Here is a 21,474-nt window from a genome sequence, read left to right as displayed (position 1 = left end):
GGCAGCCACTCTAAACGAAATTTACACCAAACAAGTTGCTATTTGTCAACAGGAAGTCATAAAATTCGACTCCCTGACTGTAGTCACTGAGTAGTCTACGTCCTTGTACAGCATGCATCATGTCATGTCAGTACATCGACGCGACATGGCATGCATCCAGCACATGGCCATGGGAAAGCCCCTACAAAATGGCCTTCAGAGAAAGCCACGCGGTTGGAGAGGTAGTTTACTCGAAAAAACTGAGAAAGAAGTGCTTTTCATCTTCTTGCTGTTCAATGTCAAGCCAGAAACAATTGAGAAGCTGCTTGAAATGTGCAGAATGAGGCGATTTCCCAGATCTTTGAAGCTAGAAAGCGCACTGGACCTGCAATCTTTTGGAACTGGTCCTTCTTGAGGACAGAGATCAGACTAGCCAGGTGACAATGCTGTGGTTTGTTGGCTGACAATATTTGGAGGAAGCTTCAGAAATGACCATGAAGAAGGTCAATTCTTGCTATTTCCTCAAGATCACCAAGGTAACAGATACTTTTCAGTGGAGAAGAAAATCATGATTCTTAGGAGTTGAGATCGCATCGGTTGTTCAATGTTTTTCACTTTCGTTTTTTTCGTTGTGTAACTGTTTGTCTTGTTGGCGTGGTTCACTGGTTTGATGCCTTACATTTCGATCATGGCCATAGTTCAGAGCAATTTTCTTCCTTCCAAGATCACTCTCTGCAGTAAATGCGCAAATATTTCACGGAATTTCGGACTCTGTGGGATGTCATATAATTGCTGGTAATGTTATAGCCGCAGATTGTTCACCATGTTGCGGTTTAGCATAGGCTATGTTCAAATTGCTAGCTAGAATTATTATGTGCTGACTTTAGCTGCAGTCTCAATCTGTATTGTTGTCTTCTTAGTGTCTTATGGTTATGTAACTGTCGTTGGAAATGTCATCTCTGATTGTATTCAGGATTATTCTTGAGCAAACCAAACTGATGTGTGTTGCTCTACAGCTCAGCTAGATACTTTCTATGGTGTATGTGTCTGTGCATGGGTCACGATGATGCATGCGTATGTGCGGGTATGCGTGCATGTATGTGCATGGAATGGCTAAGAGTGTGTGCTACAGAGAGAAAGCAAATTTGAGGACCAGCAAATTAAGTGTGGATGGTATGAATGCAGCACTGCAAAATCAGTCTTGGGTTCGTTTTTAACGGCATGCTGGGAATTTCAGAACAACTCCCTAATCTACTAAAAATAGTGGTAGAAACTTTGGTGATAATTTCGTAGGAAAGTTCACTCAATCAACTTTCCTGTAAATTTGTCACTGAAGTCTCTACCACTATTTCCCATTGTTGTGCCCAGCGCGCGGGCTTGCGACTAGCTGTTTGGGAGAGGTGAAAGTGTTGCGAATGACCAAGGGTCCTCAACGTCTCTTCTACCTATCCATGAGCGACACTAATTCATGCTGCTATCTGGTGTTCACGAGGTGATTGTTGTGCTGCAAACGGAGCGCTCTGTAATTTTTGTATCTCTGGTGGCAGTTTGGCCTAGCGAGCAGTTTGGCCTAACGAGCACTACCGTATATAAGTGGTTCTTGCTAGGCACAATCTTCCTCAGCTTAATCAACTCTTCAGGCACAATCTTCCTCAGCTTACTCAAGCTCAGCTGATGAGCAGTGAATTCCCCGAAGCACTGTGTATTGAGCAGGGAATGGTGCTTTCTTCCAGTTTTGCCGAGTAGAAGATACGATGGACTTCTCATGTGCTCTGGATGGTGGTGGTGAGTCAATCAATTGAAGTCAGCTGATGCAAGCCCCAGTGCGGGGAGAGACCAACTTTCCTATAACTTCACAATCAATTTGTTCAACTCTTCCTAATCAAAACCAAGATGGCCCAATTGTGCCGACGCAATGGGCATGTGAGCTGTGGGTGTAATAAGGACAGTCCGGAGTTCGGACCCTGTCCGATAGGAGAATGTTAGGTTACAGTGCTCACAGACCTGTACGACGGTGCAGCAGCAGCACGGACAAGGGAGTGACACAAACGCAGCAGCAGCAGCAGCAGCAGCATTGTACAACAATTCGACAGAGCAGCCCCGTAAGTACATGTTCTGAAAATCCAATAAAGAGGGGACACCACCGCAATAGTCTGGTAACTAGTCCTGTGGCTCGTGATCACCCGCCGTGCCCGCCTAACGTTACACACACACACACACACACACACACACACACACACACACACACACACACAGATACGAAATAAAGCGGTGTGGACCATGGCTAGTGCCAGGCCAGACGCTACTAAAATAACATATTTTGCATAGTTTCGGGAACACCTACGCACTTGTTTCATTACCCAAAGCCCATTACCCAAAGCCCAAAGCCCAAATTTCCAGACGGCTTCGAAAATAAGTACTAACTAATTTACAGACGTTAAGGGTATGCTGGATAGGTGAATATGCGGGTGCCCTTTGCGCTGCTTGTGGGATTGTTCATTTTGAGTTGGTGATGTTGCACCCACACAGTGTAAATTTGCACGTTTCGGAAGGGAATTGCACGGAGGTTCATGCAAATAGGATCAGAAAACCGGTGTTATCATTGTCGCTGTCGGGGAAGCTTTGCTTGAAATTACATGCGGCACGGAAACATAAGTCCATTCAATTTGTTCAACGATTGGGGGAGGAAAGCAGCAAAACTGTATGTAGAGCTATCAGCTTGGGCATACGCTATTCCAACTCCGAAACATGGCTCAAATGGAATGGATGCAGCCTCATCTAACCTCATCTAACCTCATCTAACCTCATATAACCTCATCTAACCTCATCTAACCTCATCTAACAGAACCTAACCTCATCTAACAGAACCTAACCTCATCTAACCTCATCTAACCTCATCTAACAGAACCTAACCTCATCTAACCTCATCTAACCTCATCTAACAGAACCTAACCGAGGCTATTTGACCATAGGTACTTTTAATGCTGTGCCCCAAAAATCCATGTCCTGCCGCTTTCAAAATGCTGTTGGTTTGTTCAGGTCATGCCTGAAAGGACCGCATATATCAGTCACTGATAACGGCTCTGCGTGTACATGTATATGTACATTCTGCCAATAGACAACTTGAAAATCCATCCGCACTGAGTAGGTTGTTTTAAGAAATCAGCTCATGCAATCTCATGCAATCCAACCGCATGGATTCAGCATTTCAAACATTTCCCCTGCGTTGAACTCAGCAGTCACACTTTCACAGTGTCTTTCCTGCTCAGTACTAACCCACAGTCATTGGAAATCACGTGACATTCAGGCTTGGAATAATATTATCTGTTCACAAGCATGATAATTATATCATCAAGTATCAAGTCCATGATGCGAAGCAGCGATAACAGACCCAAGTTACAGCCATAATCACTGCACATGGGCGACCAACATCAGCGCTTCTTTTTGATAATTTGTTTGTAGGCTTTGCACCGTTCTCGGTTTTAATTATAGTGCTGATATCACCAAGGTAACTTAGAACATATCCTGACCAGAGGTCGTCTTGGTGGGTTCATTTTGATGCTGTCATGGATCATCCCACAACTCAACACAAGCATGGCAAACAAAAATGAACAAAGCCTCTTGAAATCCTCAAAAATCTCTCAACAGCTTAGTAACTATGTAAAAATCCGTATAAAGACAATATAGCGGATCAGTCCCAGGCTTGTACTGATCTGTAGTTCATACTTTCCACTGCTGTTGACACGCACTCGCTTCAACTGCAAGCTTATGTGAATATGATTTGCAGGATCAGACAAATTCTCTGCCGAAAATATGCAATTGTCAGCAGGCTGTTGGCAGGCCAGCTGACTGCCGTTCACAAATACACCGATGATACTAACCGATGGCCCGGCTGTGAAAGTGAGGTTGAACAAGGGTTCATTCTCTGCACTCAGCTGAACATCTCTCGTCTGCTCAAATTGAATTGATGGCACAGCTAAAGGGACAAAAAATAAGGGTAAATCATAGTCGCATGAAGAAACCTTTTTGTGAGGTGGCTCTATCGGCATACAAAGTTGGATTGTGCAGCAAGGCTTTTACAGTCGACCTACCCGTATTGCGATATTTGCTTAAGACCACGAAATATCGTTAACAGGATGATAGCGTTATAAGGGCAACTGGTTCATTTCATGCATGTACATCATTAAGCACGATTGTTATCCATTTGTTACACTCTTCATAGCGTCAACACATTATGTACACAGCAAGGCCTTGCTGGTGCCGCCAGTGCTTTTTCAAGTTGTTGCCATGTCTCAGCGACTTATCAAGTTAAACTTGCCCTACCTGGATAGTGGACTCTACATATTCCCAGCTAGATATTGCTGTAAATAAGAAAATGTTGAGTGGTCAGCCCATTTATATCGTTATAGGGGTATTATCATTATAACAATACTGTTAAAGGTTAGGCATTGTATTCAAAAGTCAATGGAGTGATTCGGTTGGACAGAAATACCGTTAAAATTCCAAATCCACCAAACCTCCACGTTTGATGTCACTTGCCTCTTTATTTCGATGGTTCCCTTTAGTGGCTTTACCCATCCCTGTTATCAGTTTTAACACTTCCTTGAAGCTCTCGCACTTCATCTTATTATACACACATCACCTCAGTCATGATTCCCAATCACGGCCCGTACATGTAAATAACCAGTAGTTCATTATTATCCATAGCTAGGTATCTTTGCTTAGACGGATTTTCCTGATGATGGTCTCTTGAAAAATTGATAAGTAAATTTTTAGACTCAAAATGTGTACGAGTAGCGTAACAAGAAGCACGAGTTTCGAAGTCTGAAGGAAATGCTAAACGGTTTTTGCTGGGATGACGGCTAACCATAGCTGAGTGGTTGAGCATCGCTGGCATTTAGCGAAGGTCCCTGGTTCGAGTCCTGGTGGTGACAGCCATTTTGTCTTCAGACCTTTCCCCTTTTTACCACCCTCAAAATTCATAATCATTACAATACATAGAGGCAGTGCACCTTAACCTGCTAGAGTGCTCAATGCTTGTGCTGGGCCGAGCACAGTACACAAGAGGTACACAAAGGAAGTAAGGGCTTATTCATTGTAACTAGGAGTTTCATGGTTTGACAACCAACATCATCAGACAACAATGTTGTAGAACAATGTATTTTTCTCCTGCATGATAACATTCCCCCACACTGTCTCTTGTCTCACGCGCATGTGTGATATGAGCATGTGTGATTTGTGAGTCTTCAGTCTTGTCTTTTCGCTCTTCTTGTTCATGCCTTGGAGTCACAGTTGCTGCCCCCTGTTTTCCCGTCATGTCGTAACTAGGATAATAATAATTGTAAACAAGCGAGTACCTGTCCTTTGTCTCCTGCGTCCCGAGGAACGGAATGGCCATGATTCCGTAACAACAGGGAAGGATATTTGGTGCAGAACAGGTATATAGCTTAGCAGAGGAGATAGGGCAATCAATCCCGTGCCAATTCAAAAATGTTGGCTTTCGTGTAGTAGCTACTTCTGAACTGTATCTGCCCTATGCATCCAGCATACAGAGATGCACAGAGGTGTTAATTAATGACCTGTAGCACTAGCCACACTATTTCCCATCTCATCTCCAATAAACCTTAATGGCTAAATAAACACCAATGCAATATTAGTGGAAACTAAGATACAAATAGATGTGACAACTGTAGCTTACTTTTGGCTCGGATCTTGACCGTCTCTTGCATGGAACCCTGAGCTGACGAAACCATGCACGTGTATGAACCAGCATCAGTGCCGGAGAACTGTTCAATTGATAGTTCGCTTCTCAGCTCCGTGTACGAATATTGTCCCGTTCCATCGAAGGCGTGATGACGCTGTCGCGACAACAACACATGCATGTTGGATGGAAGATACTTGCCATCACGTAGCCAAGAGATATTGACACGTGGTTGCCAGCTGTAGTTGTAAAGAGAGAGAGAGAGAGAGAGCAAGTCAATTGAGTTGTCAGCGGGATAATGGTCTCTAATGGAAGGAGCTACCAACATAACAGAAGGGCATCAATTAAAAAAAGTAGTATGTTAACACTAAAGTAGTATATTAACACTAAAGTAGTATATTAACACTAAAGTAGTATATTAACACTAAAGTAGTATATTAACACTAAAGTAGTATATTAACACTAAAGTAGTATATTAACACTAAAGTAGTATATTAACACTAAAGTAGTATGTTAACACTAAAGTAGTATATTAACACTAAAGTAGTATATTAACACTAAAGTAGTATATTAACACTAAAGTAGTATATTAACACTAACGCCTAGTTCACTTTGGTGTGTCTGCTGTACTCACCTCCCACCTCTTTAGGAGCTGCATACGCGCCTTGATCCTTGAAGGGTGGTGGTGTTCCTACGGATGCGGAAACTCGGTTTCTAGCCGAGTCTCGTGCAAACCGTGGATTTTTTCTAGTTCACTTTCGCTGGGGCATGGCGGGACGGGGCGGGACATGCATGACGCCGATTGACGTCGATAAATTGTGAATGCCACGAACAGGAACACAACAGTACATGTACATGTCAGGCCAGCCGGAACCGGTCCGGTTGGTCAGTATACACTCATACCTCGTTTATCCGGGCAGTCCGGGACCTTGCACTGCCCGTAACTTTGAAATGTTCGTAACTCCGAATCATATACATCTTGATGGGGAAAAGGCCATCGATATGGCATATGACGTCAATATTTCTACGAAAAGTGACAAAAGAGTAGTAATATTTCCCCTGAAACTCGCCCAAATAGTGCCCGGTAGACCGAAGTGCCCGTAACTTCGGAGTCCGGATAACCGAGGTATGAGTGTACTGTGTAGCTATAAACGAATGTTTACTGCTGACGAGGGCATGTACCCGCCATATTGCACACAGAGTATGAAAGACTACGGTAGGAGACCGTACGACCGGACCAATTGAAAACTGCTTCCGGCGGTCCTGCATATACTACCTTACAAATCGGGAAGTTGCGGAAGACGTGAATTGGTTCAACATTCCATAATTATCGTACGCGAGAACACAAGCATGCAAAGCGGGTGCACTTCACATGAAAATTGGCGATGGTGTCGTGCGCCGATACATTCAAATGCAACTTGCAAATTATAGCATTTTGGACACTGTGCTTCCAAACTGTGCTTCCTATGAACAATTGCCGAATGCCGGACTCATACGACTGATTTTAATTTTAGCAAGGTAGCATTCCATGTAAATTGTTGCATTTAGGGTTAGTCCAGGAGTGAAACAGATGAACAGGTTTATCTTTTCCTATGGCTTTTATTAGAATACATAATAATACACACACAAACACATACACACACATACACAAACACACACAAACACATACACACAAATACATACGTCCACACACGCACACATTTGCACACACGCTCGCACCCTCCCCCCCCCCCTCCACACACACACACACACATACACACACACACACACACACACACACACACACACACACACATACACATCTACGCATACACACACACACACACACACACACACACACACACACACACATCACTGCACGGTGACTTACCGTGTGTAATATGACTTGCACAGTAGGCTTGTGTTAGTTCCCAGAAGCACCGACCTCTCTTCCATAGCGGCATTGTGAGCCAAAACTAGGTTTGGTATGATCCTCTCTGCAATACATGACCAATAACAAACCCATGGCCTGGATGGAGATTTTGTGATGTAGACACCAGTCTAATTTAAACTGATACTGTGCATACAAAAGTATTAAATAAAATACAATTTCTCACAGAACAAAGCACGGGGAAGGGGATGGCGAGTGGTAGTTGCAAGGGGAAGGGGAGAGGTAGGGGAGGGGCAGGGGGTGGGAAGGGGTAGGGGAGGGGTAGGGGAAGGTATTACTAAGCTGAACTATAGCCCGCCACCCCCCCCCCCCCCCCCCACCCCCACTTCGCAACTCACTATCAACATATTTAAGTCTTTAAAAAAAACGGCCTATCACTTGATGTGCAACCAGTTGATGGTGTAGCCTCTGTTTGCATCCTTTTAAAGACTTCCAGATGTACGCAAAGAGTTGTGTGCACTTTCCCTATTCAGCATGGCGTCCCTGCATTCACTACGATAAAAACAATACTGTTTAGATGGCTGAACATAACTTGGAGCCCATGGCCATTTAAATTGGAGGTGGATTATTGAGTAAGCATGCAAACTTCTCTCTTCACCTTCAACTGTGAGCAACGCACTACTAAAGACTCTGCCAGGAGCTGCTGGGTGCTTGTTACTCGCTTGACATGTGTACACTCCGGCATCACGGCTCTGCGATACCTCTTGGATACTGTAGGTCAGACGATGTATGGCCCGGAATACTCCACCGTGAATACCTACAAAAACTGCCTGAAACACCCACATGCACACATGTGCGTGCACACACACACACACAGGCAAGCACAGATGCATCGACACATGCGGGAGACCTCACACTCACACACGTACATAAACACACGGACCGTGCATGCATGCACATACTCACATAGACACGCCGCAGCGTACACACGCACACACACATACACACACACACATATACACCCCCCCCCCCCCCCCACACACACACACACAGAGTGAACAGTAGACACCGTCTATCAGTCAGTCGAAACCTGTTTGCACAATGCACAACAACTTGAATGGAACCAATCGAGATTGAACACACATACGTTCTGGTTGGTAAGGTGTCCTTAGTCGAGAGGTATCTGTTACCCAGGGAGGTTCAGTACACTGTACTGGGCATTAGAGGTTATGGAAATAAGTTATTAGTTTAGCGGAGCTTTGGCAGAGCCGAGGCACAGCGATGAACTAGATGAAGCAAAACCGCCGATTCTCATTGTATACTTGGCTCCTACAAGCGGTATACTTAGCGCCCATAAGCGGTTCCGCTACTTTGCCACAATGACAACATTTTCATAACCTCTATAACTCTTCACTATTAGGCCACCCAGAATTAATTCGTTGTTTCGGGTCACCCAACCGACTGTCTTTTTCACCCGACCGACTGTCTTTTTTCACCCGACCGACTGTCTTTTTTCACCCGACCGACTGTCTTTTTTCACCCGACCGACTGTCTTTTTTCACCCGACCGACTGTCTTTTTTCACCCGACCGACTGTCTTTTTTCACCCGACCGACTGTCTTTTTTCACCCGACCGACTGTCTTTTTTCACCCGACCGCAAATTTTTGTGTGCATGTACTATACATGGCTGTGTACACAAGCGATCCTTATGTCGTCATGATTCAGCGATCCTTATGTCGTCATGATTCAGCGATCCTTATGTCGTCATGATTCAGCGATCCTTATGTCGTCATGATTCAGCGATCCTTATGTCGTCATGATTCAGCGATCCTTATGTCGTCATGATTCAGCGATCCTTATGTCGTCATGATTCAGCGATCCTTATGTCGTCATGATTCAGCGATCCTTATGTCGTCATGATTCAGCGATCCTTATGTCGTCATGATTCAGCGATCCTTATGTCGTCATGATTCAGCGATCCTTATGTCGTCATGATTCAGCGATCCTTATGTCTTAATGATTCAGCGATCCTTATGTCATAATGATTCAGCGATCCTTATGTCATAATGATTCAGCGATCCTTATGTCATAATGATTCAGCGATCCTTATGTCATAATGATTCAGCGATCCTTATGTCGTCATGACTCAGCGATCCTTATGTCGTCATGACTCAGCGATCCTTATGTCATCATGATTCAGCGATCCTTATGTCATCATGATTCCCACCGGTGCCCCGCGCATGGAAACAGCAAGGAACACAGATCTCAGGCATAGGCTGCAAACATTCTCACATCTCAATTTTGCTTCGACTGAGCCTTGCTCAGACCAACCATGGACGAAATAGAACATGTTCTAACAATGCCAGCGGTGTGTGCGTCCGTGCTGGGCGGGACAAAACTTTCTGTCAATACGACGGCAGGGCATTTTGTGTCGAAACTCCCAGACCGTGACTATGGTACATGTAACTCTTGAAGAAGTATTAGAGCAGATCATTCCTGATCCGCGGATTGGGATCAATTTTCAACACAGGTCCAGACATCGACCTGGCTATCAGCCAAATGACAGGATGGTGACGACTTTGGAGTTTGGCCGTCATTTCATCTTCAATCATCTCCGATCCGCAATCGGCCCTAGACTACATATACAAGTACGTAGTCCTGAAACAGCACCAGCTTTGCCACCTCGGCAGAAGTTTCCGTCAGAGGTGCTCATCAGACTCATTTGCCACAGAGGCCAAGATGACGGCGCGGAAAAATGACTGGATCGTCTACACTAAGTTACAGTCAGATTTGATCGAGTGGATTGAGGGACAAAAGCTTCGATATTCGACATGCACAAACTACATACAATTTACATGTCCGCAAAAACCACAGATGGATGAGCTTGTTGCTAAAACTAACAATGCTGAGAAATGGTGATAACGACTTTGGCGATAATTCCGAAGGAAAGTGAGGAGCAAACATTTTCCTTTGAGAAATATGACGTTACCTGAGTGAGGCCATGTTCCTTTCTGATCCGGTCACCACTGGGAAAGCGCATTCTGGTTTTCAACAGCAGACCTCCCAATACATCGCAGACTAGATTGATGCGCGATCCCTCGAGTACAGTCGTGTTCTTCAGCTTGCGCCAGAATACAGGCTGCCTAAGCCAGTGATCTGTAGCCATAACATACACACGGCACAGGATCAACAAACAAAATGCAGACAAGGAACAAGCAACCCTAATTAAGTCTTGTTCTGTTCAACAAATTTCCTTTACTGTTGCAGTGAAGTGAAATTGAATTCACAAAATTTAGGTGGCGGCACAGCAGTCAAAAAAAAGCCAGGAACACATTTGTCAATCACCATCGTAATATCTTGTTTTAGACTTCCACCAGCTAGTACAAAACACATACACATCCCACCAGCTTATACAAAAACAAATGTACGCATCTTTCTATGAAACACTCCACTCGTCACAAAATACTAGTAGTGCTGGGTCGGGTAGCATTTTCTTCGGGTATCGGGTTCGGGTAGTTTTCCACGGGTAGCATGGGTACCCGATCGGGTAATGTTTCCATGGTAACACCATAATGCACCCCTTCCCTTACATACTGGGTAGACATGCGGAGTATCACATGAATTTGTTCACGTGTACTGCACATGATGTCACCTGCGACTTCGGGTTCTTGGGTACTATTCTGTACCCGTCTACCCAAGGTCCTCACGGGTAGCACGGGTACCCGACTACCCGTGCACACCACAACAAAATAGTGCATTACCTCTGTGCACATCAAAAGAAAAGAGGAGACAAAAAAATACAAAATTTACAAACACTCCTGAAAGGTACAGAGCCGGTACCTTACCTTCCACATGCAAGTCGATGGAACGCTCACCGACAACAATTTCTGTGTGGTTCTCCACCATGTGCATCTGACATATGTAGTGACCAGCGTTGTGGCGTTGAACATTCACTATTTGAATCTGCAGCCAAGGAATGGACCAACACAAACAACTGTTCATATTTCATGCTCTGCTCGTTTGGTTGCTACAAAATAAAATAAAATGAAAAAAACAAATGCGCTCATATCACATGTATCCTGCTCACGTGTCGGCAAAGTAAGGATTTTTCGGTCTTTGAAACCACTCTGAAGTTGGTCTGATCTACGAACCTTCCACCACCTCAGGAACGATGTTTGCACCGAAATCCACGAGGTTAGGGGGTTCTACGAATGCAGAAAAATCAGCCGGACTGACTTTCATGCAAGCCATCAAAACGTAGTTCTTTCATATTCTGTTCTGTGCGCATGTGCATCCACAAGATTTTCGTGTCGTAAAAGAAACATGAATTCGGTGGGTTGATATTTCAAGTAAAATTCAAAAAGTCGACCCACCCTTTCCGTGGAAACCAGTGTCTTTTATAAGACAAAACACTGATACTCATTTGCAACTGGCACAACACAAGACTAAATTAAAAGCAATGCCAAGACCAAAGAATTCCAGAGTTGATACTAATTATCTGTACCTTAGATTGAAGGAAGACAAGTGTATTGTTGGGTGGTCTTGTGACTGGTGTGGGATCGTGAATGTGATGCTCCTCGATGGGTCTTACGTCACCATGCACACCGGGTTCCTCTCCTGTTTGGTGATGCGTCCACTGGAAGCCCAGTAGTCCCATACTTTCTTGCAGTTCCACCTGCACATCATAATCACATGACACCACTACTTCAGTTCTGACATTATTCTGACATCACCACTTCAGTTGACAAGCTGTTATAATGTCTGGCTCATAATACACTAACTATGCCGTGTTCAACAGAACCAGTCCATCGGCTACACTGGCTAAGCAGCGGCTACACTGGCTAAGCAGCGGCTACACTGGCTAAGCAGCGGAAGCCATCTGAGTACGGCCGTAGCTGGTCCTGGGGTGTACCGGTATGCGGTTGAAATATTCTTGAAACAATTTTTTTTAATTGGAATTGAATTTTAGAGGTACACATGCCTGCATGCCTATCTCGGGCTACACACATGCTGGGGATTTATTTATTTATTTATTTATTTATTTATTGCAGCATCTCATAGCACAGTGAGAACACCGGCCAATACAAAGAGAGAGGGTGTTAGCCAACCACGGCAAGGAAGGGAGAAGGGGAGGAGAAGAAAAAAGGAACCGGCATGGTGATTGCAACAAAATGAGAAACGCAAAATCAAAGTCAAGGATTAGACAGTCCCCATTTAAGATAAGGATTGTAGGGAAATGGAATTTCTACGTAGTGTACGCACATATCGTAAACATCTCATCCCCACACCTAAACAACATCTGGTGGCAAACTGTACATGGTACTTGGCAGGTATTCCAGGCTCTTGTCTACTCTCTGTACACGGTGTATACATAATATTCATTTGGCTTACCAATCCCGGCACCTATTCTCCCAATACATAACATGGTTCTCTATACATAACATGGCTTCCTATACATAACGTGGCACCCTACACAGGCAACATCATGGATGTAGTTGCCGAATATGTTGCTCTAGTATTATAAGTCATGTTGTTGAGAAAATCCAGGCAACTAAACTATATTATTATATTCATGCTGTACTGGTCTAACCCCGCACATGTTGCTATTTCTAACTCCCTGAGCATAATTATGTTGTTTGCTATCATTGCTTCAGCGATGGTTATCACTGTGTGTAAGTGTAAGCAAGTAAGTAAGTATGTAATGTGTGAAGGCATTATACGCGGATAATAGCTACAGGGGCGTAGCAGCCGGTCCGGCCGGTCCGGCTTTGGCCGGACCACCTTTTTTTTAACACAATGCTAAAAGTGCCCAGAATCATGCGGCAGGATTTTGCACTCTAATTTCAAAATTTCCCGGGCAAGAGCCTCCGGACCCCCTCCGGCCGGACCACCTCCAACGGCGGTGCTACGCGCCTGAGCTATATTGACATGTGTGAGGGCATGTGGATAGCAGCCAGTGTGATTGGGAGTTGTCTGTGTTTAGCTTGCAGGGTTCTAGCCAGGTCAAAATAGTAGGGGGGGGGGGGGGGCATGGGAAACAGTTACCCCGTATCCCATTTTCCACTTTCCAATATTGTCTTGCCACGCTAAATGCAACGTATGGGGCGAATCTCCGACTTCGCCCCAGACAAATGTGCCTTTATGAACCATCTAATAGCGACTTTCGACTGCATTTTCGTGGCATGAAAAACACGAAAATCGGAAAATGAGTAGGGGGCGGCACTTTTTCACGGGGGGGGGGGGGGGGCACAAACAAAGTAGGAGGGTGCTGCGCCCCCTACCCCCCCCCCCCCCCTTTGGCTAGAACCCTGGAACCCTGGAACCGTGGCTTGTGTTAGAAAGGGGTACATGTTTGTTATGTGTATATCTGTGATTGGTGAGCATGTGTACATCGGTCAGTCTGCTTTCATTCTTGTAATCAGTTCAGTCTAGTCTTGTCCAGTCTTGTTCATTGTAGCCTAGTCTAGTCCAGTCTTGTCCAGTCTAGTTCAGTCTAGCTCAGTCTAGTTCAGTCCAGTTCAGTCTAGTTCAGTCTTGTCCAGTCTAGTTCAGTCCAGTCTAGTCTAGTTCATTGTAGCCTAGTCTAGTCCAGTCTAGTTCAGTCTAGTCCAGTCTAGTCTAGTTCTGTCTAGCTCAGTTCTGTCTAGCTCAGTTCTGTCTAGTAAAATCCAGTCTAGTTCAGTCCAGTGGTGTGTTGTCTACAACATGCAGTCTGGTCTCTTGTTTCTCCAGTCATGTCTCTTGTTTTGTATTTCAAGTACAGTCAAACCTGTCTAAGACGACCGCTCAAGGGACCTTCAAAACGTGGTCTATGTTACTAGGTGGTCTCCTTATCCAGGGTCATTTGACTGGAAATAGCATCCTTTGGTCTTCTTGTACAGGTGGTCTTCTTGTACAGGTGGTCGCCTTGCCAGGTTTTACTGTAGTACAGTACACCGTGTGTCATGTATGATCATGACCGTTTTTCAGAAGTCTATTCGAAGTGCACACACCGTAGTAAACTATCCTCCATCCAACCTAGACATGTCCGGCAGGAACAGCCATGCTAAAGCGGGTAACATCTGGACAAAGCTTCGCCTTTCGCACTGTGTTGGTATAATATATTTATTCCGCCTTCTCATGGCCAGGAAATAGTACCCAATGTGTGTGTGTGGTGGGGTTGGGGGGGGGGGGGGGGGGTGGGGGCGATAGTCAGCCATAGCAGCAAAGATAACAGCAATGCAGCTCAGGTACCATATTTTCCAGAGTATAAGGCACACTTCCAAGTTTAAACACCACTAACTCACCCCCCCCCCAAAGGGGTGCAGCTTATACTTCGATGGTCAATTTAACGGTGATAAATAGCGTAAATGTCTGTATTTCGTGTCAAAAAGTCTGGGTGCGACTTATACTCCAGTGCGACTTATACTCCAGTGCGACTTATACTCCAGTGCGACTTATACTCCAGTGCGACTTATACTGCAGAAAATATGGTATGTTGTATAGCTGCTACTCCAGAATTATCATCAACTCACCTCGCAAATAATATCTGCCTGAGTTCCGGTGATGAGGCGTGTACCCGTTGGAGCTTTGACTGTTAGTTCATATCTCAGAGACTTAGCCCTGGTAGTACTGACTGGCCTGACTGGGGCCTGGGCTGTAGGAATACGTGTGGTGCTGGTAGACGATGGCGAGTCTGCTGGTGTGCTGATTCCCGCGTTGACACCATCTTCCCGCGGCTGTGGCGTTGTTTGCCGCTCGTCAGTATCTGCACCTGTCCCTCCACCACCCACGTTTCTCCGTGTCGGAGGAGATGCTTGGCCAGCTACAGCAAGAAAGACCAAAGATATTCATCAGACATTTCGCATGTTAGTAACAGCCAACTTACTCTACATATCTGAGTGCGAGTCGTACATCCTAAAAAATGGTTTTCTTCCTGCAATTCCCGAGGCAAGAGGCTGGAGAAATCAGGCTAGTACCTTTTATTAGATGTAGGCTGATGGATATGCAACCAATGAAGCACATGGTGAAGAGACGCGCCATTGCTGGGATTAGGAGCCTGGCTGCTGTATGCAGAGCTTATCCACAACTGCAGCAATGGATCTCCACTCAGATTCTCCAGGTAATCCAGCAGCAGACTTGCTTAACGCTGTGACTGGATACGTGCTCAGCATCCACACATAGAAGCTGCTTTTATACTGGAGACCAACTATGTCCCTCCGGCCCCTACTGCTCCTGCTGCCCCTGCTAAGTATAGGTGAACAATGAACACTGGAGCAACTGGTCTAGCACAACAAGTTGTCACCTCGCCTGCACTGATACACAGTGAACAAACAGGCATGATGTGTGCTTTCTGTAGCTGGCTCAATGCGTTCTCTATGCTTTTCTACATAGACGTTGTCCAACTAAAAACTGAAAACCTGTCCAGCAAGAGGCTTCTAGATCAAATGTCATCCATGAAAAAGGATTGATCAGGCACCGTGTTTCCCTTTCCAGCAGTGAAAATCTGACAAGCTGAAATTTCCTGGTGGTACCACTGAGAGAGACGGGAGTATAGAAGGAGTGAAAGAAAGGGAGAACAAAAATTGGACTGGGTATTTCTGTAACAAGATTGCGGGGCTAGGGCAACATGTTCAAGTTTGTACTCATACCACTCCAAGTAATTGCTCACTCTTCTTCGGGATAAATCGAACAAAGACGTTCTAGATGGCTAGTAACAATAGACAATGCTACATAGGTATATGTCATCAAATAATTTATCTCCACTTCCTGCTACACCTCGAATATAGTAATTTTGACCCAGTCATAAAAGAGTCACCCATCTACAAATAAGTCAAGATGCTGACCCCATGCTGTGACCCCTGGCCAGTATCAAGCATGATTAGATCACATTGCCAAAGCACAGAATCGTTACACAATACCGACACACTTGATATTATTGCTAACACCCTTTTGCTGCCCCTGCTCTCTTGTTTGAGCCATTTTCAACAAAACGTGCACGTGAAGTAGTCGGTACAATTATTGTTGTCATGATTTTGCTGGCCTTGACACGTTCTGAGGAGTGATTGCATGCTTGCCGGGGCTTTCACTCTCAGGAAAACTCCAGCCAGGAATCTGATAGAGTGTCAGGAGACTGGAATTTCAGTGCTGGTACCAAGGGCAAGGTCATTGAGGAGATAGGACTGGGTACATGGGTAGTAGGTAGTCAGACGCATTGCTATGTGCACTTGACTGGCTGATATACTAGTACTACTTGTAGTAGTAGTAGTACTCCAGGGAATAATCACACATGTACCCTCCAATGCCTACAGTACTAATCAGGTCCCATAAAATAGATAATGATGGATTCTTCTATCAAGCATGATGTAACCCTGTGTGCGTAATAAACATGGCTCTTTAACTTCAAGTAGGTGAATATACAATGAATTGAATACAACTTGCGGCTCAGAGGCCACTCCAAGGCAATAGCTGACAATACGACACACTTTACACTTGCCGTGACAGGCATAATTATAGCAGTCTCCATGGCAGATATGATTCAATCAAGTGACCCTGTGTTTATCCATGGATTGTACAAACAATGCGCAGAACATTATTGTGTATAGGTGTACTGGTGCGGAGACTAAATGCCGCTAGAGCACAGACAGTACTGTACTGGAATGAGTTACTATATTCAAGTATGAACTAGATACCAGTACCCAGTGCCTCTTTTGCCAGTGAGAACTAGCATCAGTCCTGGTCTATACCACACAGCTGATTGAAGTGGCTTTTTCTGGGCAGTGAATCCCTCCCCCCCCCCCCCCCCACACACACACATACACACTCCCCTAACAAACATACATGTACATGCATGCAGACCATTACGTATTTCCTTTTTCCACAGTACCTTTCAACTCAATGATGAAAAGAATAGCAGCTGAAGCCCCCAGTTGAACAATTTTGTTTCGAAAATGGTTCGTTATGTTAGGGGTAACACCTAAGTTGGTTTGCTCTCTGTGCACTACTAGTATTAGGCAAAGTTTAGATTGAAATTTCAAAGCCATGCAGATAATGTAATGTAGTTGGCCTAAAAAGTAAAAGGAGGCACAGTCAGCCAGCCCTTGACCTCAACACAGACATGCAGTAGGTCTGTCACTCAATAATCCAATCATTTTGTTTTCTCTATCACCAGCTCTCCAGAGCCCTTAGGAAACTCTGGCACTGCATGTTGGCCCATCAGCAGCACTTCATATAAGGAATGTCCAACAAGTGGGAGCTCCAGCTATCCAATCTGGCTATAATTGCTGGCTGCTTCAGTTCCATGCAGCAGTGATCACACATACAGTGTCAGCTGACATCTATTCCATCCTGGCCGACAAGGTTAGTAAAACATCAGTACCTGTGCTAGGTGACCTAGGGGATCATGAAAACACTTCGCCACAACTCCGGAAAAGCGCACATGCAAATTAGCTGTGTGACTAATATCGCAGTTAGTCCCATTTCATAGGTGCTAGCCGACTGTGCACTCATTGGCTTGCCTAATGCCAGTAATGGTTAGTGGCAGCCCTCAGTTCTCTACTCTAAGCGTCAAGGTAGGTGAATTGTGTGTCAGTCTGCTACTTTGAGGCACCTATCACTTCTTTCCATTGGGTTCATTGTACCTAAACAATGAAAGCATGACGACGTGATTACATGATTGCCCGGCGAAACTCTGTTCTTTGTTACATGCATGTATGCCTTTGTGTGCCTTTAGACAATCATGTACTTAGCCACTCACCCGTGTTTGATTCTGATGTGCCATCAGGGTCATCAGGGTCATCCAAACCAAAGAAAGAAACTTCTGGATGGTACCCAGGTTGACCTGCAAAGCGTGGTTGATCATAGCTTTCACCAGTCATTGATCCATCGCCTTGTCCCGCATCTGCCGTCACACTGCCAGCAGGATCTGTAGAGGCCGTCGTCACCCTAAACCTATCAGCCATACTTCCTTGGACATGGTTAGTAGTGGGGGCAGCCTCTTCTCTTCCATGGTCGTATGGATGTGGATATGATACTCTTGGATGAGCTTGTTCGCCAGTACTTGAACTATCAAGATGGAGACGGTCCATGACTTGCCGCCTCCCTGGCTGTATCTGTGAGTGTTGGTTAGTGTTAGCATGCTGCAGCTCCTCAGCAGGATACCCACTCTGGCCGAGGAAGCTCAGACTAGGATAGTCCGCGTTCAGCGACAGCGCCACTCCAGCTTTTCTACTACAAATACCGGTATCAAGTAGCTCGGCGGACAGGAGGAGTGCTGCGTACATAACTGCTAGCGCCCCATGCACTGAATTGCCGTAGTGTGGCAGTGGAAAATAATTATTGTGGCTTGGCGATGATGACACTATTCGGCCTAGTGCATGCCAGTGGCAGTGTGTGACAACAACTGCACACAATGCTGCCACTTCCGTCATACCTTGCGCTCTCTACTTGTCCAATGGTCACGAGGAATCGAAATGCTTCCAAGAAAGGAGGTACGGCTTGCAACAGCAACTCCTCGATTTCGGCATGACACCGGGCCACAGCGTCAGTTGAAATTTTTCATCTAGCAGAAATTCCACGAGAGAGACGAACTGTGCTGGCCCTGAATACGACGAACGCAATGATGGCCATGATTAGCGCGATTCTTGAGCTCTAAAAAATGACTACATTCTTGCCGCGGGCACAGAACTTCAATCAGGAACATCGGCATTCTCTATTCTGATTCTGGAGATTGAAGTGCACCAGCTAGCAGCTGCGACCTGTACCTAACCTTGCCTGTAGACCCACACTCCGCGGTCAAACTCACTTGGTCGTCTTCAGAGACCCAGACCATGTACAGCCGAGTCCTACTTGTACTTGTAGTGCAGATCTGCAGCTTCGGTGACCGATGTGCCGGCGACGGGGAGCCTGCACATCGGTCATCGCCGTGCACATGCCGTGACATGGTGCATGAGTCGATCGTCGAGTGGGCATGGGGTATGTACATTTGTGTACGTGACACCACGCGCGTTGAACGGTTTATCACCACGTCCACGCTATGCATGCCCGGGCTAGGCTGTAGACGGTCTACGCAGACTACCGCCGTAGAAGGTATACGGCCGTAAACCGCTACGGCCGTAGACCATACCGCCGGTTTATGGAGTGCGGAGTCTCATTTCCGGAGATTACAAACACTACAGCAGCGTGACATTCTGGGCATTGCGTTGTGACATTTTGATTTGGGACCCATCATACAATCATGACATTATACTCTATGATACCGATCGAGTGCAGCAAGGTGTAGACTGGAGTGCCAGGAAGGTACATCATTGACCATCGGACATTCTTCAGCTGGATATTGTGTCCCTAGGCCCTGTGCTGTACACATTACAAAGGCATGTACATGTACATGTATAAGGGAATCATTCCCAGGTCAGGTCAACATCTTGCTAGTTTGAAGTAGCAGTGAAGAGGCTTTCAGATGGCCATCATAACCACTTATTGTTACCGTAGCATAGTGGGGGGATATGGCTTGGATGAGGATGGTTACCTTGGCCGCTTGGGAACTCCACTTACGTTTGCACTAATTACACGAAACAATTGTATTGACTAAGTAACTAACTTGCAGCTGTGCACATGTGACACGGAAACCACCGGCTGGATAGGAGATGGGATAGGAGATAATCTTGCTTGGGTCTTACAACACTACAGCTTCTTACTGTACTCTGTACTACAGTACATGTTTGTCACGCTTTGACATTTTGATCAGCCTGCAACCACACTGGGTACAAAACTGCATAAACACGTCTACTTTTCCACCTATGTCCTGACCTTTGCCTTTGCTTTGGCATTCTAGTCTACTTCCTGAACACATCAGTACCTGGTACTACATAATCATTCAGCTCAGATTGAGTTGCGGCACCTGGTACTGCCTGGTACAGACCATGTCTACAATGACACTTACACATGCTTGGTCTAGACAGGGTCCAGGATAGTGACGACGTATGCTACTTGCTAGAAATGCAGCCATAGTTACTTGCTAGAGCGGAATGGGCACACCGCATCTGCAGACATACAGTCATGTACAAAGTCAATGTATACATGACTGAACCGCATGTAGTACATTAAAATTGTACTTGTACAACAATGTCATGTAAATGTAAATGTAGGAATAACGCTAGACAAAACTGCAGATGTTCTGATAAAGAAGTAGCCACAATACCACATTGATGCCAACGAAAGCCGGCATGCTTTCCCCCAGAAAGGGAAATTCGAATGGGGATGTGAAATTAGTAAAAAGGAAGGGACACATTACGGATACGAGTTATGAATAAATGTCCACCACTGAAACTAGATACAATACTGTCCGAAAGTGAGACAACCAGGCACAAAACTGACAGAGTACTGAGTGAGACAACCAGGCACAAAACTGACAGAGTACTGAGTGAGACAACCAGGCACAAAACTGACAGAGTACTGAGACATTCAACGACCTGACTCTGTTTCCGGTTTGCACTTTGGAGATGTGTTAGACTTAGATCTACATGTACATGTACATGTACATGACTTGTATTGACATGTACATGTACAATGTACATGTATTGTACAATGTGCCACACACACACACCACACCTACTGTAGTCTGTACCTGGAGCTACCTAGACCAGCTTTGTTTGTACAATGTACATGTACATTGTAGGTGTCATGTTGTTGAATGTCTCAGTAGTAGTGAGTCAGTACCCTCTCACTTTTGTGCCTAGTTAGTTGTCTCACGTTCTGACTTTCTCACCGTACTACTTCCAAAAGAAGTACATCAGGTATTGTAACTACAGTGTACTAGTAGTAGTAGTTAGAGTGGTGGCCAACTACTCACAACTCCTAATTCCTATCATATCGGGCCATGTCTCTCTTTCCTTTTTACATCCATTACTTTGACCAACATCCGAGTTTCAGAATGTGAAAGGCTGGT

The 21,474-nt window shown here is 45.2% G+C and overlaps 1 protein-coding gene across 1 annotated transcript; it reads right to left on the bottom strand.

The window, feature by feature from the left end:
- Nucleotides 1-3,281: 3,281 nt before the first annotated feature.
- LOC135818891 (uncharacterized) lies at nucleotides 3,282-19,291 on the bottom strand. Its single transcript, XM_065332087.1, has 9 exons — nucleotides 18,286-19,291; nucleotides 15,065-15,354; nucleotides 12,055-12,225; nucleotides 11,396-11,513; nucleotides 10,540-10,706; nucleotides 8,209-8,380; nucleotides 7,551-7,656; nucleotides 5,678-5,919; nucleotides 3,282-3,955 (listed from the first exon to the last, which is right to left on the bottom strand). The coding sequence occupies exons 1-9, from the start codon at nucleotides 18,956-18,958 to the stop codon at nucleotides 3,636-3,638; spliced, it is 2,259 nt and encodes a 752-aa protein (XP_065188159.1). The 5' UTR covers nucleotides 18,959-19,291; the 3' UTR covers nucleotides 3,282-3,635.
- Between the last annotated feature and the right edge of the window lie 2,183 nt (nucleotides 19,292-21,474).

Source organism: Sycon ciliatum, chromosome 6, assembly GCF_964019385.1.
Source record: "Sycon ciliatum chromosome 6, ocSycCili1.1, whole genome shotgun sequence".
In the NCBI taxonomy this organism is placed as follows: domain Eukaryota; kingdom Metazoa; phylum Porifera; class Calcarea; order Leucosolenida; family Sycettidae; genus Sycon; species Sycon ciliatum.
This window is presented reverse-complemented; position numbering and strand designations above follow the sequence as displayed.

Coding starts and splice junctions, on each gene's coding strand:
- LOC135818891 (XM_065332087.1), bottom strand. CDS start 18,958: ATGACGGAAGTGGCAGCATTGTGTGCAGTTGTTGTCACACACTGCCAC. Junction 15,355..18,285: donor CACATCAGAATCAAACACGG/GTGAGTGGCTAA, acceptor TTCTTGCTGTAG/CTGGCCAAGCATCTCCTCCG. Junction 8,381..10,539: donor AGGAACATGGCCTCACTCAG/GTAACGTCATAT, acceptor TGGGTGTTTCAG/GCAGTTTTTGTAGGTATTCA.